This window comes from Dryas octopetala, chromosome 3, assembly GCF_963921425.1.
Source record: "Dryas octopetala chromosome 3, drDryOcto1.1, whole genome shotgun sequence".
Classification (NCBI taxonomy): domain Eukaryota; kingdom Viridiplantae; phylum Streptophyta; class Magnoliopsida; order Rosales; family Rosaceae; genus Dryas; species Dryas octopetala.
In genome coordinates this window covers 9,916,675-9,937,517 of record NC_141368.1, presented here as the reverse complement: position 1 = coordinate 9,937,517, position 20,843 = coordinate 9,916,675, and the positions used below count along the sequence as shown (strand labels likewise).

Genomic DNA, 20,843 nt, shown 5'->3' with positions numbered 1-20,843 from the left:
CATATGAAATTATTAGTATTTAGAACAAGCCTTATTGGGTTGTGTCCATAACGGGTGACACGATAAAAATACTAAATTGATAAATCAAATCATTGTTTTTCGCAAACCATGATAATGACACGTTTTCTTATAAAAATTATTTTCTTTCTATTTTACAAAAAGTTTTAGGCTATTATTTTGTTGGATGTATTTTCTTTTAAAATGTTTTGTGATCTGTTATATAATTTGTTAACCATATGTTTTAATGGTATTTTAAGACATTTTATTTATGTTTTGCTTGGTAATTTTTTTTTTTTAAATTTTGCATAATTGTTGTTTGGTTGATAAAAGAAAAGGAAAAACGAGTAAAACATGACACAAAAATTAAAGGGTCGGGTTTGAGTTTAATATAATTGCACTTAACACGAAAACAGTACATGAACACCCTAAATACGACACGTTTCCAGATCTAAAAGTAGGATTTGATTTTTTTATATTTTTATAATGAGCTTGAAGAGTACTTTTTGAACTATTGAAGGAAACAAATTAGGATTATTCATTTGAATAATAATTTATCAGAATATCCTTAATCCTAAATTATTAATGAGTGAAGACTAGGTTTTGCCATTAGAAATATTTTATTTCCATCTTTGTCCTTTAATTTTATTCCTTACTTGCGCGCCATGTTCTAAAAGCATGCAAGCGAGCACACCTAAAATGTTTCAACGGTCAATCCAACGGTTGATTGGGTTCTTAATTAGAAGTGGTTACATTTGATCAAGTTGTTTAATTAAATAAACCTTGAGCACTTATGCAAATCGGGTGAATAACTTTGCCAAGTATCTATATATCGGCGGGGGGCGGGGAGGGGTATAACCATTTATTATTACGAAAGTTATTCCATATTTATCCCTTAATTTTATTTATTACTTGTGTGCCAAGTTTTAAATGCGAGCAAGGAAGTGTGCCTAAAATGTTTCAACGATTGATCCAATTGTTGATTGAGTTCTTAATTAGAACTAGTTAGATTTGATCCCTGTTTAAATAACATAAGCCATTGAGCACTTATTCAAAATCGATCGTGTGAGCAACTTTGCTGAGTGTCCATATTGGGTTCTTTTTAACAACTTATTATTATGAAAGTTATTTATGCCTCGTATAATGGTTAGAATATCATTCCATATTTAGTATAATATATTCCAATCCAATTCGAATAACATATCATATCAAATCAACCGTTACAATTTTTCTAGCAAACTATATAGTTTCACCCGACACAAAAACAACACAACACAACACAAACACGCTAAAGCATGCCACGTTGCTAGGTTTAAAAGTATGGTTTGAATTTTTTATTTTATAATGAGCTTGAAGAGCACTTTAAAAAAAAAAAAATTTCCTTCCATCTTTGTTCTTTAATTTTATTCTTTACTTGTGCACCAATATTCTGAAGGCACACAAGCATGTGCACCTAACATGTTCCAACATTCGACCCAATTGTTGATTGGGTTCTTAATTAAAATTGGTTTATTTGATCTAATCACTTAAATAAACCTAGAGCGCTTATACAAAGCAGATCAGGTGAACAACTTTGCAAGTGTCTATATTGGGGTTTTTTTTTAATTTTAATTACCATCTATTAGTACGAAAGTTTCCATATTTGTCTCTTAATTTTATTCCTTACTTGCGCGCTAAGTTTTAAATGAGCGTAAGCGAGAGCGCCTAAAATGTTTCAATGGTTGATCCAACTGCTGATTGGATTCTTAATTAGAATTAATTACATTTGATCCAATCACTTAAATAACCCTTGAGTGCTTATACAAAGTTTATTGAGTTAACAACTTTGTTAAGTGTACGTTTATATCGGGGTTTTTTACCATCTATTATTACAAAAGTTATTACATCTTTGTCTTTTAATTTTATTCTTTACTTGTGTGTCAAGTTTTAAAGGCACACAAGTGAACGCGTCTACAATGTTTCAACGATCAATTCAACTGTTAATCGATCAGGTTCTTAATTAAAAAGTGGTTAGATTTAATCCAACTCTTTGAATAACATAAGCCATTATGCTCTTATACAAAGCCCATGGAGTAAGCAACTTTGCTAAGTGTTTATATCATGTTTTTTTTTACTATTTATTATTACAAAAGTTATCGATATCTCGTGTTAAGTTGGTGCAAACTAAAGTATTATGTTACTCTTGACGAGATTTCTTAATGGTTAGAATATCATCCATATTTAGTATAATATTAAGAATTAATTAATTTCCAATCCAATTCGGATATCATACCATATCAAATCAACCGTTACAATTTTTCCAGCAAACTATTGTCTCTATACATTGTCCGAAGAACTGTAAAACAGTAAAATTCTGTATAAATAAGATCTTATGCAAATCCCATTGGCCGTACCAAGTTGAGAGAGAAATAGCCAGTCAGATCTGAAGCCCTCTTTTCTGCCACTGTGGGCTTCCTCATCTTACATCCTTGCAGAAGAAAAAGTGTGAAAAAAGGTCACAAATTTTTCACTCTTTTCACAGACTTTTAGAGAGAGAGAGTGACGAGTGAGTGAGTGTGAGTGAGAGTCAACCGCCCCTTTTTGGAGCTATGTATTTGTAAGGCTTCGAAGACTCCACATATTGCGTTTTATCTTCACCTTTCTTTCTCTCTCTTACTTTTTTGTTTTCCCTTCTCTGTGCAAATCTCGGAAAGCCTTTATTTTTCAAGCTTTTTAGCATTAGTCAAGCATGCAGTGAGCCAGATAACACCCACCAGAACTAGGGTTCCTTTTATTTTTCTTTTTTCTTTTTCTTCCGAACCAAACAGGTCTCAGTCTTTTAAGCCTTTTGTTGTGGAGTTTTGGGTTAATAGCTAGAGAGAGAGAGAGAGAAAATCAAGGCAAAGTGAGAGAGGGATAGAGAACGAAGAGCTAAGCAGGAAGGAGGAGTCAAAACTCAAAAGGGGTTGCTAGCTTGCCTTCTTTCTCTTTCTTTCTCTCCAAACACAATCTCCCAAGTTTTTTTTACCTGCTAGAGAGGGAGTTGGAGACATTTGGGTTTACTCTGAAACCGTCTGTCTCCTCTACCTCTCTTGGTCTTTTTTTATTTTCACATTTATTTGTTTCTCTTCAAATACTGCGAAACAAAGCTGTTTCTGAGAGACCCACCTCGTTTTTTTTAGATAAAACAACAAATATTTTTTCCTTTATTTTGTGTGTGATTTCTGGGGCTGTATGTGGTGAGCAGATTACGTGGTGAAGCAAAATAGTAAGTTTTGCTGCTTTTGGAAGTGCCTGTAAATTTGTAAAGGAAAGGAGGAAAATCTGGAGGAGTGGCCAAAGAGAGAGAAAGAGCTAGTACGGGAAAGTGTGTGCTTGATAGACAAGAAAGAGAGAAAGAGAGAGAGAGAAATATAAAGAAAGGGTAGTGGGTTTTCTTTGATGAGTTTTGGGGGTTTTCTTGACAATAGTACCGGCTGTGGTGGCGGTGCGAGAATCGTCGCTGATATTCCATATAGCAACAACAGCAACAGCAACAGCAATATGCCCTCTAGTGCACTCGTTCAACCACGCCTTGTCACTCAGTCTCTCACCAAGTCCATGTTCAACAACTCTCCTGGACTCTCTCTCGCCCTCGTAAGGCCTTCTGATCTATTATTGATTTATTTTTTTACTTGTTTCTGCAAATATGGGGCTGAAACTGATCTGGGTTTGTGTTGCTTTTTGGGTTTGATCAGCAGACGAATGTGGATGGTGGTGGGCAAGGGGACGTGGCGAGAATGGCGGAGAATTTCGAGCCCAACAACAACAACAACGTGGGGCGGAGGAGCAGGGAGGAGGAGCACGAGAGCAGATCTGGCAGCGACAACATGGACGGTGCTTCCGGCGACGATCAAGACGGTGCTGATAATCCTCGCAAAAAGAAGCGATACCACCGACACACTCCTCAGCAAATCCAAGAACTCGAATCGTATGATTTTTATCCTTCCTTTCTCTTTTTCTATTCTCAATTAATCTCCTTCATTGAGTTTGGTGTTTGATTATTTCTTTTGGGTTTTGGTTTTTTTAGGCTGTTCAAGGAGTGCCCTCATCCTGATGAGAAGCAGAGATTGGAGCTCAGCAGAAGGCTTTGCTTGGAGACCAGACAAGTCAAATTCTGGTTCCAAAATCGCCGAACCCAGATGAAGGTATAGTCCATACTCGTCGAAGGGGGAAGTTTTGTCTTTCTTTTTACTTTTGTTTGGTTTATTTAATTTCTCTTTTGAGTGAATTGATTTATGGACTGTTTGAGGATGGAGTTTTTGATTGTTTTGGGACTTGATTAACAGACCCAATTGGAGCGCCATGAGAACTCTCTGCTGAGGCAAGAGAACGACAAGCTTCGAGCCGAGAACATGTCCATTAGGGACGCCATGAGGAACCCAATTTGCTCCAACTGCGGTGGTCCGGCGATTATAGGTGAGATATCACTGGAAGAGCAGCACCTCAGGATCGAAAACGCCCGACTCAAGGACGAGTTGGACCGGGTTTGCGCCCTTGCCGGGAAGTTCTTGGGGCGACCCATTTCGTCCTTGGCCACATCAATGGGGCCTCCACTGCCGAGCTCGGCTTTGGAGCTCGGAGTTGGGAGCAATGGGTTCGGTGGGATGAGTCCCGGAGCCACAACAATGCCTTTGGGGCCTGATTTCGGAGGTGGGATGGGGAGTGCTATGTCGATTGTGCCTCACAATAGGCCAAATGTGGCGGGGCTGGACCGGTCGATTGAGAGGTCAATGCTGCTGGAGCTGGCTTTGGCTGCCATGGATGAGTTGGTTAAGATGGCTCAGACAGATGAGCCTCTTTGGTTGAGGAGCTTGGAAGGTGGAAGAGAGGTGTTGAACCATGAGGAATACATGAGAGGCTTCACTCCTTGCATTGGGTTGAAGCCTAATGGCTTTGTTACCGAGGCTTCTAGGGAGACTGGTATGGTCATTATCAACAGCTTGGCTCTTGTTGAGACTTTGATGGACTCGGTAAGCCAAACACTTCTCTATAGAAATTTGGATCAAATTAATTCTTTGATGAAGATGTTTGCTTTGTAATTTGAGTATGTGGGGTTTCCAATGATTTGTTTTAAATCCCATTTTGCTTAATTTCTTTTTCATCACAGAATCGATGGATGGAGATGTTTCCTTGTGTGGTTGCCAGAACCTCCACCACTGATGTGATTTCCAGTGGTATGGGAGGAACTAGAAATGGTGCACTCCAACTGGTAATTGAGTTGATAGTCCAAAGCTAGTCCCTTTTAGTGTTTACCTCAAATCTTTTGTTTTATTTTTTGGTCTGATTGAATCAAAATTTCAGATGCATGCTGAGCTCCAAGTCCTATCGCCTTTGGTTCCTGTTCGTGAGGTCAATTTCCTCCGCTTCTGCAAGCAGCACGCCGAGGGCGTGTGGGCTGTCGTCGATGTATCTGTCGACGCCATCCGAGACGCCTCCGGAGGGCCCACATTTTTGAACTGCAGGAGGCTCCCTTCTGGCTGTGTTGTGCAAGATATGCCCAATGGGTACTCCAAGGTAAACAAGTACCAATCTTCATCTCAGTCTATCAAGGCCTATTTAGTTTGGTTCTTTATATGTATCATGTATTCATGCCTTGCATATTAAATGTTTAATTTTCTCTTCTGGTAAAATGGATTACAAATTGATTAGCCTGATATGAAAAAGAAAAGGAATGAAACTCTCATAATTTTTTTTCCTTTTTTTTTTCTTCATATTATTTACAATGCTTATCTGGAAAGTATTTTCCTAGAGGGCAACCACAACCAAATACAGCATCAGTTACATATGGTTCATGTTTGTTTGCTTCACATTTATTGTGCTTTCCTAAGTGGGTGTTCTTCCCCCTTTGGTCTTTAATGAGTCTGTTGAAGTAACTGCAACATTGGAGCTTAGTTGAGAACATTTAAGTCATGAAGCAAACACCAAGTAGTCAATGTCATGAGTAGCAGTAGATTAGAGTATAGTATCTACATTTCCCAAGCCAATTTTTTTTTTTTTTTTTTTTTTAAACTCATGCATCAATCAAAAAGAAGTTTGTTTTATCTAGTGATTACTCACTATATGACCACTCTGTCAGTGTTGCTTAGTTGGGCTACCAAACCATTATTTTATGTCTCTCAAAGAATCGGAACCTTCCTAAAATCTTATCATCTGGTCCCAAATCATATTCTAATCTAAAAATCTTCAAACTTAAACAATTCCGATGCCTTTATCATACTAAAATAATACCTCCCTAGGATTTGAACCCAATTGTTTATTACCAGAAGCCTCCATTACCCATATTTCTGTACCTTGAACACATTAATTTCATATCCTCCATAACCCAAACTGCCTTGTAATTAATCTCCAACTTGGTTGAATAAACTATGCTTTTGATGTTTCTATTCCAACCTTTGATGCCATCTTGGTTATCCCCCATGGCCACATATTGCCACATCCAAGTTCTTGTAGTCAAACCCCGAGACTGCCTCTCTTTTTGTTCGTATTTGCGTCTCTCTCTCTCTCTAGGGTGTGTTATGTTAATTAGACACCATTACAGTACACATCTCGATGTCACCCTCCACACTAATTTTGCGCAACTTTATCTACACTACACCCCAAATATTATTATACTCTTTTGCTCGAGAGCAGTGTGATTCCATGTCCCTTATCAATGTATATTTTTCTTCCATCATCAGATCATCAGATCATCAGATTTAGAGAAGCAACAACCCAATAACCCATCTGATTCGTTACTGACCCTACAAGCCTCTAACAACCAGGAATTCATATATATAATACACCAAAAGGGCCTACCTAGCTATAATAAACTATTATTGCCTCGTAATGAAAATCCTACATTTTTTGGTTTATGTTAGGTAGGTTCAACTGTGCATTTGTCTAACCTAGCTAGCCCAATAATGTTGCAGGTTACATGGGTTGAGCATGCAGAGTACGACGAAAGCCAAGTCCACCAGCTCTACCGACCCTTACTGAGTTCGGGCATGGGCTTCGGGGCGCAGCGGTGGGTCGCCACCCTCCAACGCCAGTGCGAGTGCCTCGCCATCCTCATGTCCTCTACCGTCCCCACCCGCGACCACACCGGTAAATTAATTAATTAAATTGATCTCAATTATCACATCCTAATAATGTGTACACTCTTCCATTCAATGTAAAATTGAAAATGTGGGATTTTGTGACAGCAGCGATCACGGCGGGCGGGCGGCGGAGCATGCTGAAGCTGGCGCAGCGGATGACGGACAACTTCTGCGCGGGAGTGTGCGCGTCGACGGTGCACAAGTGGAACAAGCTCAACGCCGGGAATGTGGACGAGGACGTTCGGGTCATGACCCGGGAGAGCATGGACGACCCGGGCGAGCCTCCCGGCATTGTCTTGAGCGCTGCCACTTCGGTCTGGCTTCCCGTTTCTCCTCAAAGACTCTTCGATTTCTTACGCGATGAAAGGCTGAGGAGCGAGTGGGACATACTCTCCAATGGTGGGCCCATGCAGGAGATGGCCCACATCGCCAAGGGCCAGGACCAAGGCAACTGCGTCTCCCTCCTTCGCGCCAGAGTCAGTACTCTCTCTCTCTCTCTCTCTCTCTCTCTCTCTCTCTCTCTCTCTCTCTCTTGATAATGACGCATGTGTCCTTGGTGGTGGAGGGTGTGGTCAGTGGCTCAAAGTGGGTTTTGTCTCTGGGATAATGTGAAAAGGTGAAATGGGTGGAAAAGGACGAGTTTGGAATTTGGAAGTATCTATGAGGACGTTTTTGGGAGCAGACATTAGGGGACAGTGTTTGTTTCGTAAGTCTCCAAAAAAAGTCAAAATATCAGGACGATTGTCAACTTTCCCAGTTACTTTCTGAGTCTTCTGACCTTACCTTTCTTCTTTTATTTATTAAAAAAAATCAGAAATAAAAAAGGTGGTCCATCAGGGTTTGACTCTTCGTTTTGCATCACTGTACTGGCATGCTCTGTAAATATGTGGAAACTGAGGGGTATTATTTATGCTTGTGGTGATGATGCAGGCCCTGAACGCAAACCAAAGCAGCATGCTGATCCTGCAGGAAACGTGCATCGACGCGGCGGGGTCGCTTGTGGTGTACGCGCCCGTTGACATCCCGGCCATGCACGTGGTGATGAACGGCGGGGACTCCGCCTACGTGGCGCTGCTGCCCTCGGGATTCGCGATCGTCCCTGACGGTCCGGGCTCGCGCGGGCCCACCAAAGGCAACAACAACGGTGGTGATGCGGCGGCGCAGCAGCAGAGGGTGAGTGGGTCCCTGTTGACAATGACGTTTCAGATCCTGGTGAACAGCCTGCCGTCGGCCAAGCTGACCGTGGAGTCGGTGGAGACTGTCAACAACCTCATCTCCTGCACCGTCCAGAAGATCAAGGCCGCTCTTCACTGCGAAAGCTGATTAGGTCACGTGTCACGTGACCCACCTCACCTAGCTAGCTGTTTCTAGCTAATTCTTACCTCTTTTTTTGTTTTTGTTTTTGGGCGGATGTTACTCACATGCTGTGCATGTGATGCATGGTGGTGGTTGTAGTTATTGTAGGTGGTTGCGGTGGCGGCGGCTGTGACGGTGCTTTTGTTTGGTTTGGTGGGGGAAGCTGCGACTGATGAGGTGTGAGAGAGTAATGAGGGGGGTGGGGAGAGTATTGTGGGGGGTGTTGAGTCAAGAACGAACCGCGCGTGGAGACTCCTTGCATGGTGATAAGGATGATGATGGGAGTTTGAGGACTACGTGGGGTGTGTGAAGTTCTTAGCACAAGGCAAGGCTGGTGGTTCGGGTATTGACTTGGGTCCACCCCTCAAGTAATGAGTTTGGCTCGTGAAGCAACAACTTCATGAAAATTAAGAAATTAAGAAAATGAAAAAAAAAAAAAAAAAGATATTGGGAAAAGGATCTTTTTGGAATTATAAATTTCATTTCAATTTTAGTGAATTTTATTTGTCTGTGTTAATTATTATGTGGTTGGTTGACTAGGGAACGACTGCTGTAATGCCATAATAGTTTGATGTTGATGACATAATTAATTAATCTTCGGTTTTGGTTTAAATCAATAACTTGTAAATACCATTTTCACCCATTTTATTTCACTCTATTTTATTTTTGTTCTTCTCGTAATATGGTGGTGTGGGTATGTGCTATATAGCCTATATGCAATAAATGTTTGAGCAGAAGGTGTTGGGAGAAATGGTTGCTATCATTTAATGCTTGAATTTTGGCTGTGTCTCTGGTGACTGGTTTTACTTGTACCAGCCATTTGTGACTCTGACACGTTCGTGAAGCGTTACTTCACAGTCACAGGAACTGTTGAGGACGCCAACCCAACCCAATGGCTCTGATCTGACTGACTGTAACGCCGTTTTGGACCTTTTGGTATGGGTTAGAAGGGCATTGTGTTTTGCCATTGCAGTATATGCGTGAATTGATTGATGACCTTGCTTGGATGGTCAACTCTGTTGGGCTCATGCTTGGTCAGAGTTGTGAATTGAATGATCTTAGTTATGTGATATGTTGTAGGGGTTGGCAGGGTCCGGATTAGTTCAGTTTTAGCTTGAATTTGTAAATCAAATTCATCTAGTTAGTTTGAATTTGTTTCAAATCAAAATTTACCAACTGTTTGCACCAAGATTTTTAATTGGTAAATTGACCAAGCCCAGGCCCGGTTCTACGGCCCAATTCTTTAAAGCCCGGATCCTTGGCAAATGATTTTCCTCTCGGCTACACCAAGCCGAGATGGTTATAGAAGAACCAATCGTATGAAGACATGTGTTTTGGAAGGTTGACAAGTACTGAATGCAGCTGTCATGGAAGGATAAGTACAAATGCTCAGGCTTATTCAGTACCCTACACGTGGGGTGATCTGAATGCACTTTGTTTAGGGTTTTCAGAGTCCATTCAAGTATAAATACCCAAGTTATAGACAAAAGAAGGGATTGTTGACATCCATCAATTCACATACAAAAAGTTCTCGACAATTTGCATATTCCTGACATGGCTTGACCTTTATTACATTTCGTTTGTTCGTTAAATTTTTGTCCGATTATGCACCATATTTAATTTTCAGTTAATTATTGAGAATTGTGATCCTCAAATATTGAATTTGATTTTAATTGTATGTTTGAATTCGCTTTTACTAGTCTTTACTTCTTGGTTTGATATTGATTCCTTTCATTGAATGTATATCTCTTTTGAGATCTAAACATCAATTAAAAAAGAAAATGAAATTGAATTATTTACATTTATTGCACTTCTTATTCATGCAATTTACTTTGAATATGAGCTATTCATTCAATATTTGTTAAATCTACAAGGAAATTTCTGATTCCAATCAGATGGATCTAGAAACTCTTTTCGATTTCATTTAGATCTATTTTCTCAACTTCTTGTTCGTTTAAGTTTAAATTGAGCTTGCATTTAATTACGCGAAGGTAATGGATGTTTCTTAAGCAAGTATCAAGCGCCAACGAATATTTTCTTAAGTAATTTTAGCACATTAAAGTCCTGGAATGCCCAGGCAGTAAAAAGAACTCAGCATAATCGTTTGATTAGAAGTCAATCTTCTTTCCTTTTAATTTTATTTCTTTCAATTAGTTGCACCATGTGATCTTGCACTGCACCAAGATCCAAATTGCATTCGTTCCCAAGTGCAACATCACTTGGTGGCACGCCTTTCATTTCGTTATACACTCATGTTCAAAATTGCATATGTTATGAGATGAACGATTCTTAGCCTGACTCATGGCAGGAAACATTTTTGGCCATAACACCAACTATAAATCAAACCAAATCAATTCAATCATGGTTTGATTGGTTTGAGCCTTGAGGATAGAAGAAATGAAGATGAATGGAAGAAATTATGGAAGCTGAAAAGAAGTTGCCAAGAGAAAAGGAAAATGAAGACAGTTACTAGAGGGAGGTTGAAATTGAGAGGAAAGAAGAGATGAGAGGAGTGTGAAGAAATAAATATACAATGGCTATGACATTATTAAAAGATTTTATTTGCTTTGGTTTGGATTAAGTGTATAAATAGGTTAAACCACTTAACGAATTGCAAATTACTGTTTGGTTCGATTTATGAACCCACAATTTTGTTTTTTATGTGTAAAAACCAAATCAAACTGTCTCGAATGTATGGTTTGGTTGGTTTAATTGGTTACATGCCCACTCTTGATACATGGGTGAGCAAGTCGTGTGAGTTGGGCAGGTTAGGAGGCTAGTCCAAACTTTTATCTATTCAAATTAAATTTGGAGTCACAAGTTGAAAGATTATTTGTATAGTGACCTGGTATTTCTTTTCATTTTATTTGAATATACCTCAATTATGTTCAAATTTATCATTCCTCGGATAAAGAGTGAGAGTATAAATAAGGCTTAATTATCGATTTACCACTCTAAACTGTAACTCATTCCCACTTTGTCACCTGAAAGTTTTTTTGTCCCAGATTACCACCTGTAACTTACATTCGTGTCCCATTTTACCTTGGTCCGTCAACAATTCCGTTAAAAATGATGACTTGGCCGTTAATGCTGACGTGGCGCGCTGGATGTGCGCCACGTGTCACATATTTTCTTGTATTTTCTGATTTTTTTTATTTTCCTATTTTTATAAACTTTGAAAATTAATTAAAATATAACTCCGAACTTAGAAAAATACACGGAAAATTCATATTGACTTGTCTTGACTAGTACTAATTTACTATGGGGTCAAAATGCCAATTTTCCTTCTAAAAATTTCCAGAAAATTTGGAAAGTCCAAATTTATTTCTAGAAAATTAAAATACTCTAGACTCTTTGAACATTCATAAGATAATCTCCCGAACTCCAAAAAATATGAGGTATGCACCGTTACTCTTCTAAAAACTAACAATACCTTTCTCGTGAACACTTGCTACCCAAAAGACCTCTCAGTCTTAGAGGAACATAAATTTCCCTATAAAATAAATTCTAGAAAAATTCTAGAATTTCTATAAAGTCTCGAAATAATTCTCTAAAACAGGCTTTTAGTAATTTCCAAAATATTTTTGAGAATTTGTCCAAGAGTTTATGAAAATTCTAAAATTTATTTTACTTTTTTAGAAATAAATTTGGACTTTCTAATTTTTTTGGAAATTTTTAGAGGGCAAATTGGTAATTTAACCTGATAGTAAATTAGTGCTAGTCAAGACGAGTCCGTAGGAATTTTCCGTGTATTTTTCTGAGTTCGGAGCTATTTTTAATTAATTTTTAAAGTTTATAAAAATAAAAAAAATAAAAAAATCCGAAAATAAAACAAAGATGTGACACGTGGCTCACATCCAGCGCGCCACGTCAGTATTAACTGCCAGGTCATCATTTTTAACGGAATTGTTGACGGAATAAGGTAAAATGGGACACGGATGTAAGTTACATGTGGTAATCTGGGACAAAAAAACTTTCAGGTGGCAAAGTGGGAATGAGTTACAGTTTTGGGTGGTAAATCGATAATTAAACCTATAAATAACCCTAATTCGTGTTGTTTATGAACTCTTTGTACAGTTGAGAAAGAGTGGAAATGCAAATAACATTCATGATGTTTATTTTACACATTACCACCAATGACTTTTACAAAGTGATCTCTTTTTCTTTATTGTCTTTTCATAATTGTATACACTAACAGATAAAAACATTCAAAACAATTAATATAGCATACGTTGCTGGTGTTTAATTAGTATTTTTCATTTGATGTGGTACTATTTAATTTGTTGAAGAGAATATGGTAGTGCTGGTATTTTTTCCCGACAAACCGTCACCGACTGAAAACAAGCCGTCAATAACCAAGGTGGCTGAACATCGAATCCATCGGCGTCACTAATCGACGTGCCGACCCATGTCAACTCCGAGTGAGAAAATGATTAGCTTTGTTCTCTTAGGTAGAAAAACAAAAAACAAAAAAACAAATCAGATTCACTTAATGCGAAACCCAAAAACTCCTCCAAAAAGTCTAAACTTTGGAACTCATCACTCAAAATAAAGCATAATCTCAAATACCACATAATTTTATATGATAAAAGTGCATTTTTAACTTAAACGTAGATTAAAAAATTCTTTTAAAGTTTCAATAAAATATTGGTTTTACTATCGTGTTAATTAAATTCAATCCTTGGATGTATTATCCCCACTTGTCCCTTATATGAGTTGAACTCTTCAAAATAATGCCAAATAGATATTCGCATCGTATCTGGAATGAAAAATGCTAATTGTCTCAACACTTTTTCCCAACTTATGTGGCATCAATTCATTCAACATGGTTTATCCTTTACTTTTTTTAATTTTTTATTTATTTCTTATAGAGTCCAATGTATGGATGCTATGTAAGTTGAGAAAGACTAATTGAGAGAAGGTATTGGGGCAAATAACATCTTCCATTTGGATTCTCTGCTTCCATTGTTTTTGTTTGTTTTAATAATAACCATATAATATAATGAGATAATTAGGTTTAGATCCTTTAGAAAAACAATTTTTAGATGGAGACCGAAGGTGTTTCAAAATTTATAAGAAAATTCTTTTAATTCATAATAATTTATAAGAAAATCATTTTAACTTATAATAAAGTCGTTTTAATTCATAATAAAGTCTTTCCTCGATTTGAAGGGGATTTCCCACTATTTAAAGGGTATTTCCTCTCTTAGGGTGTAGAGTGGGCTTTATAGAGGCTGCATGTTAGGTTTTAAATTCGAGTTTTTAGGCGGAGCCCAAAATCTTGGTGTTAAAACCTAACATAAAGCCGTTATAAAAAAAAATAAAAGGACTTAATTAAAACCCTAAATCACTACTGATCTTAATTAGTCTAAGAAAGACTCATAACTTGGGACTTTAAAAAAAAGTAAAGTTATCTCATGTCGTTCCTTAGGGCATCTCAAGTCGTTCTTGGGGCATCCCAAGTCGTTCATTGAAAATTTCAATTCGTACCTCGAGATATTTTCAATGTTTATACCCTTGATGCATTTCAAATTGTACCTAATGATATTCCAAATCATGATTTGACGCTTCCCAAGTCATACCCTAGAGTTTCTCAAGTCGTTCCTTAGGATATCTCATGTCATTCCCAAGTCGTTACTTGAGAATTTCAGTTTGTACTTTAAAGTATTTTAAATTTTATACCTTTGGTGCATTTCAAATTGTACCTAGTGACATTTCAAGTCATGTTTTAACACTTCCCAAGTCATACCCTAGAGTTTCTCAAGTAATTCCTTAGAGTATCTCAAGTCGTTCCTTAGGGCATCCCAAGTCGTTTCTTGAAAATCTTAGTTCGTACCTCGAATTATTTTAAAAGTTTATATCTTTGATGCATTTCCAATTGTACCTAGTGATATCACAAGTCATGTTTTGACGCTTACCAAGTCATACTCTAGAGTTTCACAAATCGTTCCTTAGAGTATCTCAAGTCGTTTCTTAGGGCATTACAAGTCGATCCTTTAGAATATCAGTTCGTACCTCGATGTATTTTAAATGTTTATACCCTTGGTGCATATCTAATTGTACCTAGTGACATTCCAAGTCATGTTTCGACACTTTCCAAGTCATGTTTTGACACTTCCCAAATCATACCCTGGAGTTTCTCAAGTCGTCTCTTAAGACATCTCAAGTCATTCCTTAGAGCATCTTAAGTCGTTACTTGAAAATTTTTGTTCGTAACAAGAGATATTTTAAATGTTTATACTATTAGTGCATTTTAAATTGTACCTAGAAAAATTTCAAGTCATGTTTTGACGCTTCCCAAGTCATACCCTAGAGTTATTCAAGTCGTTCCTTAGGGCATCCCAAGTCGTTCATTTAGAATTTTAGTTAGTACCTCTAGATATTTTAAATGTTAATACCCTTTGTGCATTTCAAATTGTTCCTAGTGACATTCCAAGTCATGTTTTGACGTTTCCCAAGTGATACCCTGGAGTTTCTCAAGTCGTTCCTTAAGGCATCTCAAATCGTTCCGAAGGGCATCCCAAGTCGTTCCTTGAAAATTCCAATTCGTATCTCGAGGTATTTTAAATGTTTATACCCTTGGTGGATTTTAAATTGTATCTATTGACATTCCAAGTCAAGTTTTGATGTTTCCCAAGTGATACCCTAGAGTTTCTCAAGTCGTTTCTTAGGGCATCTCAAGTCGTTCTTTAGGGCATCCTTAAGTTGTTCTTTGAAAATTTCAGTTCGTACATAGAAGTATGTTAAATGTTTATATCTTTAGTGCATTTTAAATTGTACCTTATGACATCTCAAGTCATGTTTTGACGCTTCCCAAGTCATATACTAGAGTTTCTCAAGTCGTTATTTAGGGCATCTCAGTCGTTCCTTAGGGCAGCTGAAACACCCCGAACCTTGGGCCCATGAAAAATACTGAACATCAAACTGTTAAATCTGTTTTCTCTTACTTTTGAGCCATGCACAACAACATAAGTAAATATAATTCTGTCAAAAACATTTTAAACAAACCACTGAGTAAAAACAATTAAATAAATCTCTCTGGGTCCCACTGCCTCGTCTTCTCCACACTGCTTCCTCAGCCTGCTTAACCTGCAAAACACAAATCCTACACCACATCCATGGTGTACTAGGTTATACGACAAACCCGGTAAGCTCACTAGAGCTCGTATGAGTGAAATGACATAATAATTGTCCTCAATAATTTTCTCGATCCCCAAACTCAAAAATAATCCATAAATACTCAATCACATAATGATTTCATCACCAATCATCCAAATATCAAAATAAATCATAAATCCTCGTATTCTAGTCAAATCTCATCAATAACAATAATAAAACATTTTGGCAAATCAATTGCCTAATCGTTAACTATTAACCTCAACATCAACCTCAAACATTCACATCCTAATTAATAACCTCACGGCATAATCACCCTCGCTTCCCTTCTCAAGCTTCAAGCCTAAACCTTACCAAGTTCTAACCAGCCCAAATCCTAACGAACTAAAGCCATACCACCCACGATATAAACAAACATCTATCCAATTTCACTCAAGACGCTCTTTGAAACCCTCCAACTTTAAAACTATTTCTCAAATCCATCTCTTCTTTCAAATCCATTTTTAAAATCATCTCAAAACTGTAATTCGAACTCTGAAGAATAAATAGTGTTTTCAAAATGTAAAACTGTTAAAATAACTGGAATAAAAACACAATGTTCTATTGAAATTGTCATTTAAAATATTTACTGATGTAATTTCATTTCTCAAAATGCTCTACAACTGAAATCTCGCGCCACACTAGTACCCGAGGAACTGCTGGTCATACATTGCCGAGTCATCTCTAGGCAAGTGCAGAACAAATCTATACTTGCTGTGATGCTGGTCATACACCACCGGTTAGGCAAGTGCAGAGCGAGTGCTGGTCGTACACTGCCAACTAGGCAAGTGCAGAGCAATGTCATGCTGGTCATACACCGCCAACTAGGCAAGTGCAGAGCGAGTGCTGGTCATACACTGCCGAGTCATCTCTAGGCGAGTGCAGAGCAATATATACCTGCGTGCTGGTCGTACACCGCCGAGTCATCTCTAGGCGAGTGCAGAGCAATACATACCTGCTGAAGGGGGTACTAGTATGGCGGTTTGAAACCGCTTCTGTATATCTCAATCAACCACCTCTCAAAAACTACTCCTCCAGATAAAAACTGAAATTTAAATCTTTCCATAAATCCGCTTAAATAAAATTATTCTCAAATTGTGAAAGCTGCTTGATCAAAATCATTTCTAAATGACAGAAATTCATTAATAAAACTTCCCCAAAATAATACCAAAACATTTTCCAGAAAACTGTCCATACTCAAATAAATCAAGAAAAGAGTTGAATTATAAAATGTACAAAACATTTCGAAAACCAAGGATCCACTCACAGTCTACCCTGAACTATACTGAAACCTTCCCGAAATTGATTCCTACTCACGACCCCTTCCTCACTTGTTTGTCATTCCTACTCACAGTCTATTGTATGATAATTGCTTAATCCTCACTTAATCCTTTAGTCTCAATCTTCGTCAATTCATTCTCATGGTCTGAACCCTATACTTGGCTTCCTTTAACATAAAGCATCAAATCACACAAAACCGACGATTTATTAACGGTACTCTACATTGAAAGTCCGATACGTTTCACTCACAATTTAACTACGTAAAAGACCGAAATACCCTTCACAGTGCCATTGCTCGGATACCAAATCCGGCAGCATAACGGCCTCGGAAATGAGATTTCCCGAGCCCATGTACCTGTTAAGACCAGACAACCAACATTTAAATATTTAGAGTTCACAACTTCCGTTCAACGACCGAAATGGACGGTAACCACCACGCACGGTGGCTGCCCAGCCCCTAACAACACACAAATACTCACCAATATGCAAACAAACCCTAGAATTGGCCTTTAGATGTCCTGGGGAGGCTGATTGACAAGGAAAATCACCCGACCCGCCGCCACAAGTGGCGGAGCCGACGGTGGCAGCGGCGGCACAAACTTAAAAATACCCAAATTCAACTCCAAATAATCCTAATCATATAATTGAACCTTTAATTGCACTAAAACAACACGAATTTGAGTCCAATTTCAAGATATTCGAAAATACATTAAACCCTAAAATCGAATTTCTAAAATCTCAAAATTGAACATCAACACCTTAGGGGAAAGATTACCCGTACCTAGAGGATCGATTTTGTCAACTGGATCGATGGCCAATTATCGCCGGAATCGGCGGTGGAAGCCGCCGGCCTTTGCATCGTCGATTCGCCGCCGTGAGCGATCACCGGAGCAAGGGGTGACGCTGCTGGACTCGCCGGAGCCTGGGGAAGAGAACCCAAGTGGTCGTCGGCCTCGAACTCGCCGGAAAAATCGAGTCGCCGTCGAGAGCTTCGTTCAGAAACGGCGTCGCTGCGCCGCCGTCGCGGCTTGGTTGGCTGATCAGACCCCACTGGGAGGTCGGCGGCGTGGAGGGGAGTCCAACGCCGATCAGATCACTGAAATCCGGCGCCGGACGACCGAGGGTCGAAGAGAGAGATCACGGGGGAGAGAGAGAGCCAGCCGAGAGAGAGAGAAAACCAGCGAGGAGAGAGAGAGAGATCGGGGGAGGAGAGAGAGAAAAGGGGGAGGCTGAGGTGGTGCCGTCGCCGTCTCCTGGCCGGACGGCGAGGGAAGCAGGCCGGAGAGGAGAGTGTGCCAGGGGAGGGGCGTCGGGGAGAGATAACAGGGAGAGATAGTGAGGCGTGAGAGGAGAGAGAAAGTCCAGAATTTTCTGGACCTTTGGGGTTTTAAAACCCACTTTTATAAATTTACAAAATTGCCCCTTACTTCACATGTCCGTATCTTCCAAACCGTAACTCGGATCGAAGCGTGCTACGTGTCTATGAAATCGTGGGATCGAAACCTATCTAACGGACCCAAAGTCAAAATCAAAAGCCCTTTTTTATTTTAAAAGTCAACTTTGGGTCGGGTCGTTACAGCAGCCCAAGTCGTTCGTTGAAAATTTCAATTCGTAACTCGATGGATTTTAAATGTTTATACCTTTGTTGCATTTCAACTTTTACCTAATGACATTCCAAGTCATGATTTGACACTTCTCAAGTCATACCCAAGAGTTTCTCAAGTTGTTCCTTAGAGTATCTCGAGTCGTTCCTTAGGGCATCTCAAGTCGCTCCTTGAAAATTTTAGTTCGTATCTTGAATTATTTTAAATGTTTATACCCTTAGTACATTTCAAATTGTATTTAGTGATATCACAAGTTATGTTTTGACGCTTACCAAGTCATACCCTAGAGTTTCTCAAGTCGTTCCTTAGAGTATCTCAAGTTGTTTTTTATGGCATTACAAGTTGATCATTTACAATATTAGTTCGTACCTCGAGGTATTTTAAATGTTTATACCCTTGGTGCATTTCAAATTATACCTAGTGACATTCCAAGTCATGTTTTGACACTTCCTAAGTCATATCTTAGAATTTCTTAAGTCGCTCTTTAAGACATTTCAAATCGTTCCTTAGGGCATCCTAAGTCTTTTCTTGAGAATTTCAGTTCGTACCTCGAGGTATTGTAAATGTTTATATCCTTGGTGCATTTCAAATTGTATCTAGTGTATAAGATGTCTGAGGTAGCGACTTGAGATGTCTTAAGGAACGACTTAAGATGTTTTACGGAGTGACTTAAGAAACTTTAGGATATGACTTGGGAAGTGTCAAAATATGACTTGGAATGTCACTAGGTAAAATTTTAAATGCACCAAGGATATAAACATTTAAAATACCTCGATGTACGAATTGAAATTTTCAAAGAACGACTTGGGATGCCTAAGGAACGACTTGAGATGCCCTAAGTAACGACTTGAGAAACTCTAGGGTATCACTTGGGAAGCATCAAAACATGACTTGTAATGTTACAAGATACAACTTAAAATGCACCAAGTGTATAAACATTTAAAATATCTCGAGGTATGAATTGAAATTTTAAAAGAACGACTTGGGATGCCCTTAGGAACGGTTTGAGATGCCTTTAGGAACAACTTAAGAAAATTCATGGTATCACTTGGGAAGCGTCAAAACATGACTTAGAATGTTATTAGGTATAATTTGAAATGCACCAAGGGTATCAACATTTAAAATACCTCGAGGTACGAATTAAAATTTTCAAGGAACGACTTGGGATGCCCTTAGGAATGATTTGAGATGCCTTTAGGAACGACTTGAGAAACTTCAGGGTATCACTTGGGAAGCGTCAAAACATGACTTGGAATGTCATTAGGTATAATTTGAAATGCACCAAGGGTATCAACATTTAAAATACATTGAGGTACGAACTGAAATTCTAAAGGAATGACTTGGAATGCCCTAAGGAACGACTTGAATAACTTTAGGGTATGATTTGGAAAGCGTCAAAACACGACTGGAATTTCACTAGATACAATTTAAAATGCACCAATGGTATAAACATTTAAAATACCTCTTGTTACGAACTGAAATTCTCAAGGAACGACTTGAGATGCCCTAAGGAACGACTTGAGAAACTTCAGGGTATCACTTGGGAAGCGTCAAAACATGACTTGGAATGTCATTAGGTATAATTTGAAATGCACCAAAGGGTATCAACATTTAAAATACCTCGAGGTACGAACTGAAATTCTAAAGGAATGACTTGGAACGCCCTAAGGAACGACTTGAATAACTCTAGGGTATGATTTGGGAAGCGTCAAAACACGACTTGGAATTTCACTAGATACAATTTAAAATGCACCAATGGTATAAACATTTAAAATACCTCTTGTTATGAACTGAAATTCTCAATGAACGACTTGAGATGCCCTAAGGAACGACTTGAGATGTCTTAAGGAGCGACTTGAGAAACTCTAGAGTATAACTTGGGAAGTTTCAAAATATGAATTAGAATGTCACTAAGTACAATTTGAAATGCACCAAGGGTATAAACATTTAAAATACCTCGAGGTACGAACTGATATTCTAAAGGATCGACTTGTAATGCCCTAAGGAACGACTTGAGATATTCTAAGGAACAACTTGAGAAACTCTAGGTTATGACTTGGTAAGCGTCAAAACATGACTTGTGATATCATTAGGTACAATTTGAAATGCACCTATGATATAAACATTTAAAATAATTCGAGGTATGAACTAAAATTTTCAAGGGGCAACTTGGGATGCCATAAAAAATGACTTGAGATACTCTAAGGAACGACTTAAGAAACTCTAAGGTATGACTTAGGAAGCGTCAAAACATGACTTGAAATGTCACTAGGAACAATTTGAAAAGCATCAAGAGTATAAACATTTAAAATACCTCGAGGTACGAACTGAAATTTTCAAGGAACGACTTGAG

At 38.5% G+C, this 20,843-nt stretch overlaps 1 protein-coding gene across 3 annotated transcripts; it reads left to right on the top strand.

Moving 5' to 3' along the window:
* The first annotated feature begins 2,631 nt into the window (after positions 1–2,631).
* ANL2 (Homeobox-leucine zipper family protein / lipid-binding START domain-containing protein) lies at positions 2,632–9,117 on the top strand. Of its 3 annotated transcripts, none has more exons than XM_086235210.1 (9): positions 2,632–3,612; positions 3,717–3,946; positions 4,046–4,163; positions 4,305–4,988; positions 5,126–5,227; positions 5,320–5,532; positions 6,927–7,101; positions 7,200–7,570; positions 8,025–9,117. In XM_086235210.1, the coding sequence occupies exons 1-9, from the start codon at positions 3,418–3,420 to the stop codon at positions 8,415–8,417; spliced, it is 2,481 nt and encodes an 826-aa protein (XP_086091336.1). In that variant the 5' UTR covers positions 2,632–3,417; the 3' UTR covers positions 8,418–9,117. The 3 variants fall into 3 exon arrangements, with proteins under 3 accessions (XP_086091336.1, XP_086091334.1, XP_086091335.1); XM_086235208.1 differs by having other exon boundaries at positions 2,633–3,612; positions 3,714–3,946; XM_086235209.1 differs by having other exon boundaries at positions 2,634–3,612; positions 3,714–3,946; positions 7,203–7,570.
* The last annotated feature ends 11,726 nt before the right edge of the window (positions 9,118–20,843 follow it).

Coding starts and splice junctions, on each gene's coding strand:
- ANL2 (XM_086235208.1), top strand. CDS start 3,418: ATGAGTTTTGGGGGTTTTCTTGACAATAGTACCGGCTGTGGTGGCGGT. Junction 4,164..4,304: donor ATCGCCGAACCCAGATGAAG/GTATAGTCCATA, acceptor CTTGATTAACAG/ACCCAATTGGAGCGCCATGA. Junction 5,533..6,926: donor TGCCCAATGGGTACTCCAAG/GTAAACAAGTAC, acceptor ATAATGTTGCAG/GTTACATGGGTTGAGCATGC.